Source organism: Elephas maximus, chromosome 22, assembly GCF_024166365.1.
Source record: "Elephas maximus indicus isolate mEleMax1 chromosome 22, mEleMax1 primary haplotype, whole genome shotgun sequence".
Lineage (NCBI taxonomy): Eukaryota > Metazoa > Chordata > Mammalia > Proboscidea > Elephantidae > Elephas > Elephas maximus.
Window position 1 is genome coordinate 81010432 of NC_064840.1, and position 17208 is coordinate 81027639.

The following is a 17208-nucleotide window of genomic DNA, read 5'->3' on the forward strand; positions in this document are numbered from 1 at the left end:
TGAAAACAAAGTAAGATAGGAAGGTAACATGGTACAGCTAAATTGTTTAGGCTTTGGGGCTAGACATATCTAGGCTTGAATCCTGGCTCTGCCACTTTCTAGTCCTGTGCTCTCTAGGATACTCTCTCTAAGCCTCAGTTTCTTCTTCTGTAAGATGGGGATAACACTACCTACTTTACAGGCTGTTATCAGACAACAACCACCACCACCAATCACGAAGGGCCTGAACCAGGATTTTGGCTGAGAAAGGGAAGGTACTGACAGGTGCCAAAATTCAGGGTAGTCACTTTCTAGAATAGCAAATCTGGATGAAAAGCTTGGCTCATGGCTCTCAACGGAGGTGAAGGAAGGGTTACCAAACAACAACAAGAAACTGTTATGCTGTTGGACGTGTTTACTGTCTTGGCTGGTTTCATGGTTTCATGGGGGTATACATACATTAAAACTTACCAAATTGCACACTTTAAATATGTGCAAAGTGCTGTATGTCATTACACCTCAATAAAGCTGTTCAAAAAACAACATTACATCTTAGAAACAGCACTGCAGACAAGAAGTGTACACAACAGTTATGCTAAGGACCCACTGTCAGCAGCACAGGTCCTGGAGTTCTTTCTCTGTTTTCTAATGGCAGAGTTGTCCCACAGGGACACTATATTCTTCTTCCCATGCCCCTTATAACCAGCGCAGTCAGCTGCAAGTCAGCTAGCTGGGGACAGGAATAAAGGTCACAGAAAAGCTTTCCTTTGGGTAGAATGAAATGGCAGGACAGAAATCAAATGTGCAATGATGATTTCACATTCCTACCAATTATAGTTACTGTTGCAGATGAGAATAAACAACCAAGAAAAGTATAAGCAAAAGGCATCTGATAATGACCATCTTTTAGTATTATGTTTGTATATATTTGTAAAGCAGGATCAAGCAGCTAGCTTCCTGACTCCCATCCCAAGAGCTCTTTTCCCCTTTAATCCATTCAATACCTATTTCTTGCTTGAATCACCCCTAGCTCTTGTTGACCCTGGCATTCCACCCATCCCTCCCACAACCAACCTCAAATCCAGGTGGTACTGATGCCCTTCATTCAAACCCACCATTTAAACATCACCAGCTTTCCCTTGAAATTTCTCCCCAGCTTGAAGTTCTCCATCCCTCGGGCCCTTCCTAATATGGTAATTACCCTTTTCTTGCAAGATTCTGGTTTACCTCCTTAATCCTGGCTTGCCGTCTCGTTATCCTGAGCACCTTGATCCCATTTCCACCCTGCAAAACCAAAATGCGACCCCACTCATTCAGAGGAAACCTTACTTCCTAACGCCTTCTCCTCCCCACTTACCTCAAAGACCAAAAAAGAAAAAAAACCCACTGCTGTTGAGTTGATTCTGACTCATAGTGACCCTATAAGATAGAGTAGAACTGCCCCATAGGGTTTTCAAGGAGGGGCTGGTGGATTTGAACTGCTGACCTTTTGGTTAGCGGCCGAGCTCCTAACCACTATGCTCATGTAATTCTGTTACAGACACAGTCAGCCTTTAAATTGCACAGAATCCAACCTCTGAGGTCTTCCTTGATTCCCCTCTTTTGACTCTCCCTACTCAGCCAGCCAGTCATCCAGTCTAGCACATTTGCACTGCCATACCCTATCTGTGCTATTAGGACTTCTTGACTGGACCATCACAACAGCTTCCTAATATCGGTCTCTACCTTAAACCTTTTTGATCGGTACTCCTCTAAATACCAATCAAAACGTTAGGCCAAGAAAAGACTCTCCAGCAGGAAAAGAAAATGCAAGGTCAAAAACTGCTTTTAAACCAAACTCATGAATTGGACAGTACCATCACAGAAAGAGAATTTCTAGTTTATTGTTTACAAGATAATTCATTACCTTTTCATAAGTTTGAAACCTGTTTCTCAAAGTACAGAAACATTCTAAAGGTGAGGTGCTGAAGGTCATTCAACTAAATTACCTTCTCTTTTGCTGGGGTGGGGAGCTCTTGGTGAGAATATAATGTTTTGAGGAGAATTTTGCCTTTACCCTGAGTATTTTTGCCTGGATAGTATGAATGATATATGTTTCTCTAGTAATTATCTTTAACATTTTAAAAACAAACTTTATTGAGGTATTATTATGTAAAATTAATGTATCCATTTTAAGTCTACATTTAATAAGCTATGACAATTTTATATTACCCTGTAACCACCACCACAATTAAGCCAGGGAACGCTGCCATCATTCTAGCCAATGCTCCCCCCATCTCCCAGCCCAGGGAACCACTGACCTGTTTTCTGTCACTAAAGATTAGATCTTTCTTCTCTAGAGCGTTACGTAAGTGAAAGCATGTACTCTTCTGTGTCTAGCTTCTTTCATTTAGCTTAATGTACCTGATATTCACCTACGTTGCTGTGTCAATCAGCAGTGCACTCCTTTCTATTGCAGAGTGGAATTCCACAGGGTGAACACACCACAACGTGTTTACCCATTTACTGTCCCAGGGGTTATTATGAATAAAACTCCTAGGAACGCCTGTATGTCTCTGAATGGATGTATGTTTTAATTTCTCTGGGACTCGAATTGCTGGGCACTGGGGTTTTGGGGATGATAAACGCGTGTTTATAGAAAATGGCAAAGCTGTTTTCTAAAGCAGTTGCACTCTTACACCCCCAGCAGCATTCTAGTGCTCCACACACTCGCCAACGCTTGGGGTTATCGGTCTTTTTAACTGGAATCATCCCAACGGTAACACAGCAGCACTTCACTGCAGTTTTAATTTGCATTTCCCTGATGAAAAAATTAAGTTGAACAACTTTCATGTGGTGGGTGGGTGGGTGGATGGATGCATGGACGGATGGACGCATGGTTGGTTGGACGCATGGTTGGTTGGACACATGGACGGACGGACGCATGGACGGATGGACGTATGGATGGACGGACGCATGGACGGACGGCCGCATGGATGGATGGACGCATGGTTGGTTGGATGCATAGATGGATGTTTAAATCTTTTGCCCATTTTTAAACTGAGTTGTCTTCTTCTTATGAGTTATAAATCTTTATATATTCTGGATACATATCCTTTGTCAAATATGTCTATTGCAAATATTTTCTCCAGTCTGTGGCTTGTCTTTTAATTTTCTTAATGGCATCTTCTGATGAGCAGAAGTTTTTAATTTGGATGAAATCCAATCTATCAATTTTTCATTTTATGTTTAATTCATTTTGTGTCCTAAGAAATCTTTACCTGCCCTGAGGTCTTGAAATTTTTTTATTCAATGTATTTGTCTAGAAGCATTAGTGTTTCAGATTTTGCATTCAGATTTTTATCCATTTCAAGATAATTTTTGTTTATGGCATTAGGTAATGGCCAAGGTACATTTTTTTTCCCCCATATGAATAGTCAGTAGTTTCGGCATCATTTATTTGGAAAAACTAATCACTCCCCCACTGAATTGCTTTGCCACCTTTGTCTAAACTCAACCGATGATGTGTGATTTCTGGATTCTATTCCGTTTCACTTATCTACATATTTATCCTCACCAATGGTTCAGCACGCGGCAGCTAATCAAAAGGTCAGCAGTTTGAACCCACCAGCCGCTCCACGGGAGAAAGATGCAGCAGTCTGCTTCCATAAAGATTACCACTTTGGAAATCCTATGGGGCAGCTCTACTTGTCTTATAGGGTCGCCATGTGTTGGAAACGACTCAATAGCAACAGGTTTGATTCTTTTTTTCTTTTTTTTTTAGCTCTATATTAATGCTTGAACTTAGGTAATATAAGTCCTTCTGCTTTGTTATTCTTTTTGAAAAACTTCTTGGCTATTCTAGGTCCTCTGCATTTCTATCTAAATTTTAGCAGCAGTTTTTCAATTTCTACCAAAAAATTCCACCAGAATTTTGATTAAGATTGTGTATAATCTTTGATCAATGTGGAAAGAGCTGATATTACAGGAAGAAAAAAAAAAAGTCTTCCAATCCACGGATATGATATATACCTTCATTTACTTAATATACTTTTAATACCTTTCAGGAATATTTTATAGTTTTCAGTATACAGATCTTGAATATGTTGTTTTTTTTTTTTTTTTTAAACACTAAGTACTGTATTTCATGTTACTGGATGCTAATGTAAATAAAATAGTTTTAATTTCACTTTCTAATTGTTCAGTGCTAGAATAAAAAGCTGCAATTACATTTGATAATCGTCCTTGTACTCTGCGGCCTTCTAAACTTACTTGTTAGTTCTAGCACTTGTTTTTAGATTCCTGAGGATTTTCCATGTATACTATCATGTCATCCACAAATACACGTACTTTTACTCATTCCCGATTTGCACACCTTTCTCTATCTGCCCCCCGGCCCCCAGCCCTGGCTTATTCCACTGGCTAGGACCTCCAGTACAATGGTGAACAGTATTGACAGAAAGAGAGCAAATACTCTGGCCTTGTTCCTGATCTGAGGAGGAAGGCGTCCAATACTTCGCCATTAAGTCTGAGGCTCAGTCTTTTGCCCTTTATTAGACTGAGGGTGTTCCTTTTTATTCCTGCTTTGCTGAATTCTTACCATGAAAAGGTGTTTAGTTTTGTCAAATGCTTTTTCTGCATCTATTGGGATGATCTTATTTTCTTTTTTACTCTGCTGATACAGTGGATTATTGTTTTCTAAATGTTGAACCAAATTTCCATTCCTGTATAGACTCAAATTGATCATAATGTATTTTTATCCTTTTTATACACTCCCAGATTCAATTTACTAATATTTTGTTAAGTACTTTTCTGCTTAATGTTATGAGGGATATTGGTCTGTGGGTTCCTTTTCTCGTCATGTTTTTCCCTGGGTTGGTATCAGTTATGCTGGCTTCATATGCCGAATTGAAAAATTCCCTCTTCCTCCTCTATTTTTTGAAAGAGTTTGGTTAAAACTGGTATTACCTCTTTCTTAAATGTTTAACAGAATTCACCAGTGAGACGATCTGCCATGGAGTCTTCTTGGTGGGAAGGTTTTAAATTTATGAATTCATTGTCTTTAATACATCAAGTACAGTTCATTCATATTTTCTATTTGAGTTTAGTTATGGTAATTTGTATCTCTCAAGGAATTTGACTATTTTGTCTAAGTTTACGAGTTTTTTGGCTTAAAGTTGTTCATAATATTCCATTATTACTCTTTTAATATCTGTAGGATTTGTAGCAATGTCCCCTCTCTTATTTCTAGTATTGGTAATTTTTGTTTTCTTTTTTCTTGGTCATTCTAACCAGAGTATATAAATTTTATTGATATTTCAGAGAACTAACTTTTGGCTTCTTTAATTTTCTCTATTGCTTTTCTGTCTTATACTTCATTGATTACTATTCTTATATTATTTCCTTCCTTCCAGTTATTCCAGTTTTAATTTGTAGCTTCTTAAGATGGAAGCTCATATCACTGATTTTAGACTTCTCTTATTTTTTTCTTATTTTCAAATATTAAAAACTATATATTTCCTTCTAAGGGTGGTTTAACTACATCCCACAAAATTCTGATGTATTATACTTTTATTTTCATCCCATTCAAAATACTTTCTAATTTTCCCTGTGATTTCTTCTTTGACCCATTTTTTTTATTATTTAGACATGTATTGTTTCATCTCCAAATATTTCGGGGATTTAATGTATCTCTTTTTATTGTTGATTTCCAGTGTAACTCTGTTGTGGCCAGTAGTTTTAATCCTTTCAAATTTGTTGGGACTTATTTTATAGGCACTGGGTTTATTTTATAGGCTAGCATACAGTCTTTCTTGGTGTATGTTCAACGAACAGGTGAGAAGGGTGTGTATCCTGCCGTTCTTTTGGGTGGAGTGGTCCATAAACGTTAATTAATTCCAGCTGGTTGTTACTGTTGTTCACCTCTTCTACATCCTTACTGATTTCCTGTTCACTTATTTTATCAGTTACTGCGAGAGGGGCGTTAAAATCTCCAACTATAATTGTGGATTTTTTTCTCCTTTAAGTTCTGTCAGTTTTTGTTTCATGTACTTGAAGTTCTTTTTAATGAGTGCACATATATTTAAGATTATTATATCCTCTTGATGAATCTTCCCCTTTATCATAGTGAAATTATCCCTGAAGATACTGTTTTAAAGTCTACTTAGTCTGATGTTAATATTAGCCACTCTAGGTTTCTTATGCTTAGTGCTTGCATGTGTACCTTTTTTTCTCTCTTTTACTCTCAACCTATCTGTGCCTTTGCATTTAAACTTCATTTTTCGTACAAGGCACTGAATTGTGTCTTGCTTTAAAAAAAAAAAAAATTGCTGTGACCATCTCTTTCTTTTATTGGAGGATTCACCTAGTTTTGAAATCTAAGTTCTAAAATAAAGTTAGTGGTGATTTCTCTGGATCAGATATAATTAGAGTGCAGGAAAACTGCCCTAACCACTTAGGAAGATATCAGAATGGCCCCAAACTAACCAACGTCTTACCTTTAGAACACCAAACCACCAGAAATATCAGAGCTCTATAATACTATCTGGAGCCCTGGTGCCGCAGTGATTAAGATCTTGGTTGCTAACCAAAAGGTTGGCAGTTTGAATCCACCAGCCACTCTTTGAAAACTCTGTGGGGCAGTTCTACCCTGCCCTGTAGGGTCGCTGAGTCAGCATCAACTCAACAAAAACCAAAAAAAAAAAAAAAAATCAAACCCAGTGCTGTCGAGTCGATTCCGACTCATAGCAACCCTATAGGACAGAGTAGAACTGCCCCATAGAGTTTCCAAGGAACGCCTGGCAGATTCGAACTGCCAACCCTGGTTAGCAGCCGTAGCACTTAACCACTGTGCCACCAGGGTTTCCTCGACAACAACAGGTTTATATTATCTGAGCCTTCCAGTCTGATGACTACAGGAATGGTTTTACCATGAGAATAAATTGTTGCAACAGAAATGGGTTTCTCTTCTCCTCAGCAGCTGGGAGGAAAGAACCAGGAATGAAGCTAGCACTGGATTAAGTTAATTATAGCAGGCACTACCAGACAACCTGTACTGAAATCACATTCAATTCTCCTAGAATGACGTGGCCTTTACCCTTCTCCAGGTGTCCATCTAAAAGCACATCACTTGCTTGGTTCTCCTGACTAGGTAGCAGGCCATCAGGTGCCTCTTCTAGGTGCATGTCTCACACCTCTACGGGATCAGTTACCTCCCAATTTTATACTCAGATGTCGCTTTTTAAGAGCAGGGATTCTATCCCACCCATTTTGGATCCTAGGACTTAGCACCGGACCTGAGAGAGAGTGGGTCCTCAATAAATGCGTGTCGAATGAATAAATGAATAGGGCTCAAGAAGAGAACCTCATCCTTGGGGGAAAAAAAAAGAAAGAAAGAGATTTATTTAACAAGCCAGAGGCTGAGGAAAAGGAGGAAGAGTGGAAATATTCAACCTGTCAAATCCACTCTCTCCAGGTTCACCAAAAGATGAGGTTTTCATTTGGGGCCACCAAGTCAAAATCTCAGAAAGGTAGATTTGCTGATAGCAAAATAATCAGAATTCCAGTGATTAGGGGGCCCCTCTATAAAACAAGAGCTCCTTGGGGCTGCATTTGCACCACTTGTGTGAGATACTGGAGAAGCAGTCTGCTCTGTACTAGGGCTGGGAACAAGTAAACAGGTAAAAACTCAACATTGGAACAGGGAGACAGAGAGCGTCTCAGACAAGGGTCACAACTCAAGTAGAGAAATGAAAAGGAAGAGATGAGGAGACTGAAAATCAGAGCAGGTGATGACAGAGACCCTAGTCAGGGTTAGGTTATACTGACGTTGCCTTCTTTGCAGCGGAGTGCCACTTTACAAAGGAGGAGTTTAGGTAGAGTGTGCCTTGAGGGTCCTGTTCCCAAGAGGTAGAGCCAAGCTCCTCAGGGAGCATCAAGGCTATTTCCCTCAATCCTAGCATGCTCCAGGTCTTGGAAGACAAGCTTCATCCTTGAGACTAAGGACTGGTATTGAGGCAGGGCTAAAACACTTTCCTAAGTTCTGTGATTTAACGACTTGGTATCAACATACAGTCCAGAGTTTCGCTGTACAAAAATAGTCACTGACACATTATAGTTTAGTGCAAAGCACCGAAATTTGAGAATCAGCCAGATCCAAGTTTGTATCTAGTCCTGCCTCTTCCGATCTACGTGGCCTTAGTCAAGTTACTTAATTCTGTTTCTTCAGCTAAAAAGCAGAAATATCAAGCACATATTTCATAGTATTATTGTGAGAGTTAAGTAAAACAACTTATATAAAGTATTTTCTACTTTATAGATGGTTCTTTCTATCCAGATGGTAATAGGCGACTTGACTTGGCCCTTGCACCTATGTCCCTATGTAACTGGGGGGAGGGGGTGTGTAAAAGGAGTGGATAAATACACACACGTGCATGCACACACACACACACCCTACTTCTGCCCATCATACCGATCACCATTCACAGAAGTCAAAGACACAGATTAATATAGCTCTTTGACTCATAAAAGCAAATACATGAGTATAGTTTGGAACATGTGTCTTAAGTCAAAAGTGTATATGTGGTTACATCAGTGTTCATAATAAACGTGAAATGGTCAAAACAGAAACTACAAAGTCCTACCTTTTGGCTTTGAGGCCCTTCCCCCTCATCCAAGGCCCCATCCTCTTGCTGGTCGTAGGCAGGGCCTCCCAGGATTCTGATTCTCTTCTCACACTGCTTCTTTGCCACAGTCAGTTGGTTAATGTACCTTTTCATATTCCGGGCCCTTAGGAGGTCAGCTTTCATTGCAGCAGTTTCTTTACCTTGGATAGGAGTGATGGACAAGGACTCAGTCAGAGGACAAGATGTAAAAGAGAGGAACACAACTCTGAGCCAGACTGCCGTCTGACATCAGTGGACATTAAACAAAATAACAGAACAGAATTCATGCTACACACATATACGTGCTCTCAAATACAAAGACCAATTAAAGCAATTTCTAGGTGCAAGGGGGTCCTTGTCACCACTGACAAGACTTACTCAAGTGTAAAACATTAAAAAAAAAAACTCCATACACATACGCTTACAAATCAAGGTACATGTGTTTATGTGTGTGCATATTCTAAAATATCTTTTATATATGTGTGTGTGAGAGAGAGAATGTATGCACATTCGCACAGAAGCATGTTCTGACTGCTCACATGTGTCAGGCACTGCCTAAGCACTGAGAACACAGCAGTGAAGAAGGCCAATTCTTTGCCTTCATGGATGTAGCAAGTCTAGCAAGAAGTAAAGCAGACAGCATGAGCCATTACAAATGTGATAAGGGCTGTGAAGACGTGCGCACACCACTGAACTGTTTAACAAGAGACATTAACGCAGGCGTCCTTGAGGAAAGTCCATCCAAACAAACATGAAGACAAGTGGACTGTGGCAGAGAGAATGCCAGTGTGAAAGTGAAGACCCTGAGGCAGAAAAGAGAACAGAACTTTGGAGGAACTGAAAGCAGGGCACTTTGCAAAAGAACAAGGGCAAATCTGAAGTAGGCAGGAGCCAGGAGATGCAAAACCTTTTAGGCCATGGAAAGAAATTGGGACTTTTGCCCAAAAGCACTGAGAAGCTTTTCATGGGTTTTCAGCAGTAGTATATGCCATAAATGGATTTGTATTTTTAAAGACGACACAGAAAGCAAGGTAAAAAATAGACTAGAAGGTGAAAGACTGATGGTAGGGAAAACAGTTGGAAGATGATTGAAGTAACTAAGGAGAGAGATGACAACGGCCTAAACTAGAATCTTGGCAGCAACAGCAGAGAAGTAAGACTGTTAGACAATGTTCAGGGCCTAGTGACTCACAGTGGCCCCATAGGGTTTCCAAGGCTGCACATCTCTACAGAAGCAGAGTGCCACATCTTTCTTCCGCAGAGCTGCTGATGGTTTTGAATTGCTGACCTTCCAGTTTGCAGTTGAGCACTTTTACCACTATGCCACCAGGGCTAGATAATTATAAATACTCCCCCTTAGATACGGTAACTGCATAGTTAGGCAGGTCAGATCACATTTCCTGGAGGTGAGTTGTAATATGCTTCACTTAGATCTGGAAGTACCAAGTAACAAGAGAGGAGGGGCTGTAGTTCATTTCTTGGTGCCCTTAAGCAATGTTAGCACATCTCAGCTGGAAGCTTCTAATTCCCTAGGATGATCGTTTCTCCTTTCATGTCCCTTAGGAAGTCTGTGAAAACGTTTAAAACAGTGCCTAAGCACGCTGAACTAATCAACTGGGGGGAAAAAAAAAAAAAAAAAACTTGGACACGGTACCATGAAGCATTTTTATCTGTCAGAAGCAGCTTTTCCAGTACTTATCACAAAGGGTCCTAGGAATGCTACAGGTCAGCAGATCTTGTCCAAGACATCTTTATTGCCTGATGCCTCTCCAAAGGTCTGTTATATACTGCAGGATGTTTCCCATATATGTGCTGAGGACATATTTTCATCTGACTTACACAATTGTTCCTCTACTTTTCCTACGCTTATTGGCTAATGGAGAGGCCCTGACCAAAAAAAAGGGCCCGTTAATTTGACATTCATCTTCAGGAGGAAAAATATTATTTCAGAGACCCTTTTGTGGGAGAATAAAGGTAAACGTAGTTTGCGCCCAAATTACCAAATGAGTCTATCACAAACTAAGATATTTCTGGGTGGGTACCTAAACAAGTGCATGCTTGGAAGAGATAATATTTCAGAAAGTTTTTCACTTTAAAAGTATATACCCTAATCTCTAAATTTCCTGAATAACATTTAATTACCCCAAAATTTGAGGATGAAAAGTTACCTTTTATAAAACAAATCTAGGCTTCAATTTTGATTTGGGGTTGAAAAATGCTAATAAAGAGACATATGCATACATATACAGGAGGAAACTGACACCCATTTATCAAAAACCATATTCTTCTAAGCCCAAGAAAGTTTAAAAGCCTGTCTAAAAAGGACAAAACCTAGAAGCAAATTCTAAAGAGAAGGAAGAAAGGAGAGAAAAGCTTTCCCTAAACCCCAGCTGTGAGGCTGAGAAGAATGTTCACGTTCTGCCTGAATATCGCCTGCTCACGTGAACGCATTCTGTTTGTTAAAGGGCGATACAATGCCATTGTCTGCTCACAAAGCTTGTTGCGAGCAAATCCAGCAGCAGCTTGTTGCTTAGACAATTCTGTTTATTTTTTCCTGAGAAAACTGGTGCTGCGTTCAGGGCTCAGGGACTAACATGCAGCCCATGCTTCTGACGTGCAAAAACCCTTGTAAATCCAGCAACGCAGACGAATGTGCTCCTTTGTGATCTTAAAACCCATTCACCCAAGAAATATTCATGTCAAGAAAAGTGCAGGCAAGGGGCGGCGGGGTGTGAGACAACACGCTGTGACCAGCTCACGCCAGATTCAGATGGCTGCTTCTCTGCAGAGGCTTAGGTAACACCGTGCATTGTTAATAACTGGGTTAATCACAAAATGTTTAATCTAGTCTAAAAGGAAGGCCAAGACGATGAACAGTGGCCAGTGAAAACCTGGACAGTAGCCCTTTACACTGGTGCCAAGATGGATACGCAAGTGGTATAACATTCTGAAGCAATTAATTATTAGTGTTTACTGTTTTTCCTCCCAAATAGTCTGGATTCTACTAAGGTCAGAACAAGAGGGAATTGGTTAATTTGGGTTAATTTGCTGGAAAAGGTAGTTAGATTACATATTAGGTGAACCCCTTGGGCTACAGAAACGTTCAACGGATTTATGAGTAACATCACAGAACTGCCTTCTGCTACAAACCATCTGCTGGGGACTCAGTTCTTCCTTAAGCAAGTGTCAGGTCTCAGAGTGAAACGGAAACACGAGAGGAGAGCTGTTCAGTGCTATTTCTAATTGTGCAAGTAGAGTGAGATAACATAGCGGTAAATAACCACTCCAGAAATATTACAAGTATAACTGGATTAAAATGGTGCCGCTGCATTTTTCCGATTTCAAAAATGTTAATAGTAGAATCTTTTTCTTCTCTCATAGCATGCTGCCAAAATCCAAAGCATATCCTATCACCAGCACCTTCAGCAGGCTGATCCTATCAGCAGCACCTTCAGCGGGCCGATCCTACCCGCAGCACCTTCAGCGGGCCGATCCTACCAGCAGCACCTTCAGCGGGCCGATCCTACTGGCAGCACCTTCAGCGGGCCGATCCTATCGGCAGCACCTTCAGCAGGCTGACTGACGAACTCGGTGGACAATATGGAGCTGGGTTAGAGCACGTTTCTGAACCTCAGCTCTGCTGACATTTTGGGCCAGCTAATTCTTCGTTGTGGGGCTGCCTACACATTATCACTGTTGAGTGGCGTCCCTGGCCTCGACCACTAGATGCCAGTAGCATCCCTTCCCCCAGTTGTGACAACAAAAGTGTCTCCAGACAGTGCCAGATGTCCCGGGGCGGGGGCGGGGGGGGGCACAAAATTGTGTCCCTATCCCTCTGGGAGTCACTGATAGAGGTACAACCTCTGTGACCAGGAATAGGTGGACAAGTTACATACCCCACCCCTACTCCCCAGCACGAGGTTCTCAGAGGCAGCAGCCACCTCTCTCCCCAGGATACACGGAGCCTTCTCCCTAACCCCAGCAATCTAAGTCAGGAGCAAGATAGTTCTTCACTAGAGAAGGTAGGGGCCGCCATTCCTCATTCTCTGTCCACACTGATACCCTAAGAAGCCTTTGAGTCTTCCTTCTAACATTTAAATAGAAGCTTTACTAAATCCCCTGGATAGGAGGTTCGGGAAAACAAGTCTATATTTACTTACGGTCTAGGCAAGATTCAAAATGAGAAATGGTGATTGACTTAACCCAAAGCTGGCAGCAACTCTCAGTAGTTACTAATCATCACAAACTTGTTCAAAGTTATCTGAAAATCATCTCAAAACTTGCCCAGGAACTAAAAAAAAAAAAATGTTTACCTTACTTTTCAACTTGAAGCTGGTATGTTCTTTTTGAAAAGAACAAATGAGATTCTCTTACCATGCTAAACACCTGAAATTTCATAGTATAGAGTGTCACTCAACTTTAACCCACTGCCGTCGAGTCAATTCTGACTCATAGCGACCCTACAGGACAGAGTAAAACTGCCCCGTAGAGTTTCCAAGGAAACTCAACTTTAGCAGAAAGTATATTTGAGGGAACAGAAATCTTAGCAGAAGCTGATAGCGAAACCATTCATTTTATAATGGAGAAGACTAAAGAGACCTCGGAAGTCTTGCCTAGTCAGGGTACGCCTACAGCACACCTTACCTTTTACTTCCTTCCTTGAAATACCTCAAGTGCTAGAACATCCACCACTTCCTTTGGTGGAAGGCTCTCCAACTTGCTTGCAAATGTATATTTAAAGTAATACGTCATATCAATTAAATCCACACTCTAAATTACCAACAGAGCCCTGCTCCCAAATTAGTGCTATGAATCGAACGGATTTGAGATATACGCTCAAAACACAGATCTGACCCACACAACCTGTAAGTTCTGAGCATGACTCGTAACACCTACCTGTGTGAATGAGGAGTGCAGTAGAAAGAGTTCTGGACTGAAAATCAGGAGACCTAGGTTTGAGCTCTAGATCTGCGTGACTAACTAGTTCTATTCACACCAGGTAAATTATTTAACATCTCTGGACCTGAACTTCACTTGCATAAACATTAGAGTATAGGATGGCTAAAATTTTCTTGGGGGAGAGACATGGGCTTAGACTTGGCTGTGAAATCCTGAGTCTACAGAGTGCAACAGAAGTTTCCCGAGCTCTTAGGACCTTGAGACAGAGTGGATGGAGCTAGGTCGCTATGCTGGGAGAGCAGGTGCTACAGGCCGGAGCACTCACAGCGTGAGGACTCCATAAAGAGAAACCAAGCCAGAGCTCCTGTAGCAACAGCAGGGGAGAAACCTGGCATCACTCACAGATTGGGAAGTCTTTGTATCACATTAGTGAGATACTAGAAAATCAAATCGCTACAAAGGACGCGGAGTCTACAGAGCAGCTCCTTTCAGGCAGGATCAACACTACTTTTAAAATGCCAGAACGGAGAGAAAAGCTACATAAAACCTATAAAAAGATCATTCCTAATGGAAATCATTACAGGTTTTATCACCAAGTGAGTTAAGGTGTGTCTGTGTGCATACAGACACATGTATGTATATAATTCATTTATCCTACCATTCTTCTACAGTTCTACTTGATATTTCAATTCTAAAACTGTTCACTTACATTCTAAAGAAAACAAGGTGCATAGTTTTACAAAATAAATAAAAAGGCAGACCCTCCTGATCTCTACAACGAGTAGATCCCTCCCAAGTGTGCACTAGGAGTGATTTTTGTAGACTCAAATCAGCTTCCCGTCCTTTACTACGGCCAGCTGAGCGGACTTTACAGGTATCACGTTAAGTGTTGTTGACAATATTTCATGATTCAGAACAGCACAGAGGAAAGCTTTAAAGAGAGCTCAAATACTAAGTTTATTCACATCATCTTACAGAGAAGGTTTAGTGTATGTCTCATTGCTACCAGGCTTCCCACACTTGCCAGCCATTTTAATAGGCCACTTCTCAGCTCTTCTGGCCAGTTGTAAGTAAAACCTACAGGCTTGGTACGGTGAAATGAGTTCTCCTATGTGGCCTTTTGCCCTGGTTCTTTGGAGAAACACCTTGAGAGATTTTTCCCCTAAACCCTGACAAGTTACCCTTGCCCTCGTTTTCTACCTCAGAGGGTTTGTTACTTTTGTCCAGGCTGATTGACATTTCCTAGGTAAGCAGTATACAACTTGTGGTTTGATACCTCTAGTCTAGCCCTGGGCTGCGGCCTGCCCTGTGATTGGTGTGTACCATGCATGGATTAGTCAATATACTTACGCGAATGAATGGACAGCCTACTATGCAAATGAAGTATCTGGGGCCTACCGAGAGTGGATTGGTCAGTTCATGGCCCTGGTGGGGAGGCCACACCTTGAAATTGACCAGGAGTTTGCTTCTAAAACAGACAACCCTACAGAGGTTTGGCAGCCAGAAGGAGAAGAAAGAAGCAGGAAAGGAGAAGAGGCAAGAAAAGAGAAACAGACAGAGGTAGCAATGAACCTCCTAAAAGAGCTGTAACACGGGCCAAGGGCTGTAACACTAAAGACAGTGAGAGGCTGAGGAAGAGGCCCGGTGGCAGAGTCGGTGGTAAGGGCAGAAGTCTGCTGTCAGGAAAGAAGCTAAGAGAGTTGAACAAAACTGCTACACTGACTACGAGCTCTGTCAGTTTGCAGTGGAGAGGCTGACAGGAGGGAGGCCCAAGTCAGAGAGGCCTGCCCTCAGGGGGCCAGGAGGAAGCCTGCAAGGCTGAGAAGGGGTGTGCACAGCAGAGAGAAGGGCCTGCCTACTTGTATGGCTGAGAGGAGCTGAGAGAACTGTCCTGCCCTGAAGAGGAGGGGGGATGTGCTTTCCTCTTCAGGTGAGCCCTCCAGACTTTGCCTACACGCTCCCTGGTCCTGATCCTGAGTTGTAGCCAGTTGGTCCTGATTCCACGTTGTACCCTGTTGCTTCCTTAACAAACCACTTAACTGTGAGTTTGGTCTGTGAGTTCTGTGTGGCCACTGCAATGAATTATTGAACCCAGAAGAGAAGCAGAGAGTGCTGCGGGAGGGACAGCTGATGTCAGAACTGGTTAAAAAAAAAAAAAGGTGGACAGTGGCGGTGTCTGACCGCTACCTCACAGGGATCAGCCTTGGGCTGATCTTGATTCTCATTTTCCCCCTGAAGGAGACAGGTTCTGATGCTGCTAGAACCATTTGACACTTGGGTATTAAAATGCACATATGAACACATCAATGGCCCTCTATCATTTACAGCAGTGGTTCCTGGGGAACCAGCAACTTCTTCGCCAGGGAACCTGTGAGAAATGCAAACCCCTGCGGCCTACTCCAGGTCTTCAGGATCAGAAATTCTGGGGCGGGGCCCAGCCACTGTGTTTTAACAGGTTAAGAACCATGCTCTACAGGTCTCAGTCCAAGCTTCGTAGGGTACCTTGTGAGACCCTGGCTTCTAGGACAAGTAAGATTTCAAGAAGGAGTCAACAACATCAGATGCTGCTCACAGGTCAAAGAAGATGAAGACTGAAAAAAGTTCACTGAAATTAGCCAGTTGGACTTGCTAAACTGGCCAAGTTTCATGACCTACAAGCAGTTGATATAATTAGTGGGTAAAATTCAGCCCTCAGTGATATTATATTTGGTCAGGTATGAATGATAAAATAAGGTCAGAGGCAAGAAAATTTTGTGAGCAAACTAAAACTTCTGAGACTAATTGTTCTTAATTGTTTAGAATTTGTAAGTCCCCTGTAAGAACTTTTTTCCTAATTATACCTGATTTCGTTTCCTTGCCAACAGCACAGGAGTCTGAGCAAGCCTGTGCTTACCTTGCCTACTGGGTAATCTGCCTCTGGACTGTTTCAGGATCCATGATCAGATAATTTTTCCCAACCTGTTAAACGGTATTTTTTTCTTTAAATTCTCAAAGTATTTTCACAATTGCATGTCATTTCTTTATCATCAATAGCTTTCATTTAAAAAGACTGGCCAGAAACATCTTTATATCCAGCAACAAAACTATATTTATAAATATATACACCACATTCATAAATAAAGTTCTCACACTATTCTTAGGACCGTCCATCTGTTTACTCTTTCTTTAAAATCCTTCAGTTTCCCACTTACAAAGAACATGTGGAAATTAGGAGAAACAACACTGGACACACAACCTGGAGCATCCCTACATCATCACTCTGAGATAGGAATGAGTCCACCCTCTGTTCCAGGTTTAAAAGAAACCACAGTGTGGACAGGTGAGGTTTGTGGGGAAAGGTAAACATAACTAACTGTGGCTTCTCCAACTATTTGCCTGATGGCATTTCTTTCAGATCACACTACCTCTAAAATGCAAAGACCTCCAAAACAACTCCACAATTTATTTTGGGGAGCATTTTAACGTTAAAAATTTAACCTTGCATAATGACTTTTACGAGAAGAAAAAACATGTTTGTCTTAAATAAATTAAAGAAAAAATTAGAGAAAAGAATGAGATGGCTACCTTTATTTTATAGTAGCTATCCAGGATCAGTTGATAAATTAACCTTTCATTTGTCAGCCACATCAAAACTCCAAAGGTGACAGAGAAACAAGACTTGCTTCCCGTAATACTCAACACTTATTGA

At 41.3% G+C, this 17208-nt stretch overlaps 1 protein-coding gene across 4 annotated transcripts in view; it reads right to left on the bottom strand.

Moving 5' to 3' along the window:
* Positions 1-17208, bottom strand: part of SNX25 (sorting nexin 25) — a 148558-nt gene that overhangs the window by 40918 nt on the left and 90432 nt on the right. For 3 of the 4 annotated variants that reach the window (XR_007514929.1, XM_049866248.1, XM_049866247.1), the window contains exons 7-8: positions 8601-8782; positions 1207-1263 (exon numbers count right to left, since the gene is read on the bottom strand). Coding sequence is in view for 3 of the 4 variants with exons in the window: in XM_049866248.1 (XP_049722205.1) it covers positions 1207-1263; positions 8601-8782 (239 nt within the window). In the remaining variant the exon portion in view is untranslated. The remainder of the gene's footprint in view (positions 1-1206; positions 1264-8600; positions 8783-17208) is intronic. The other variant, XM_049866249.1, reaches the window with a different exon arrangement.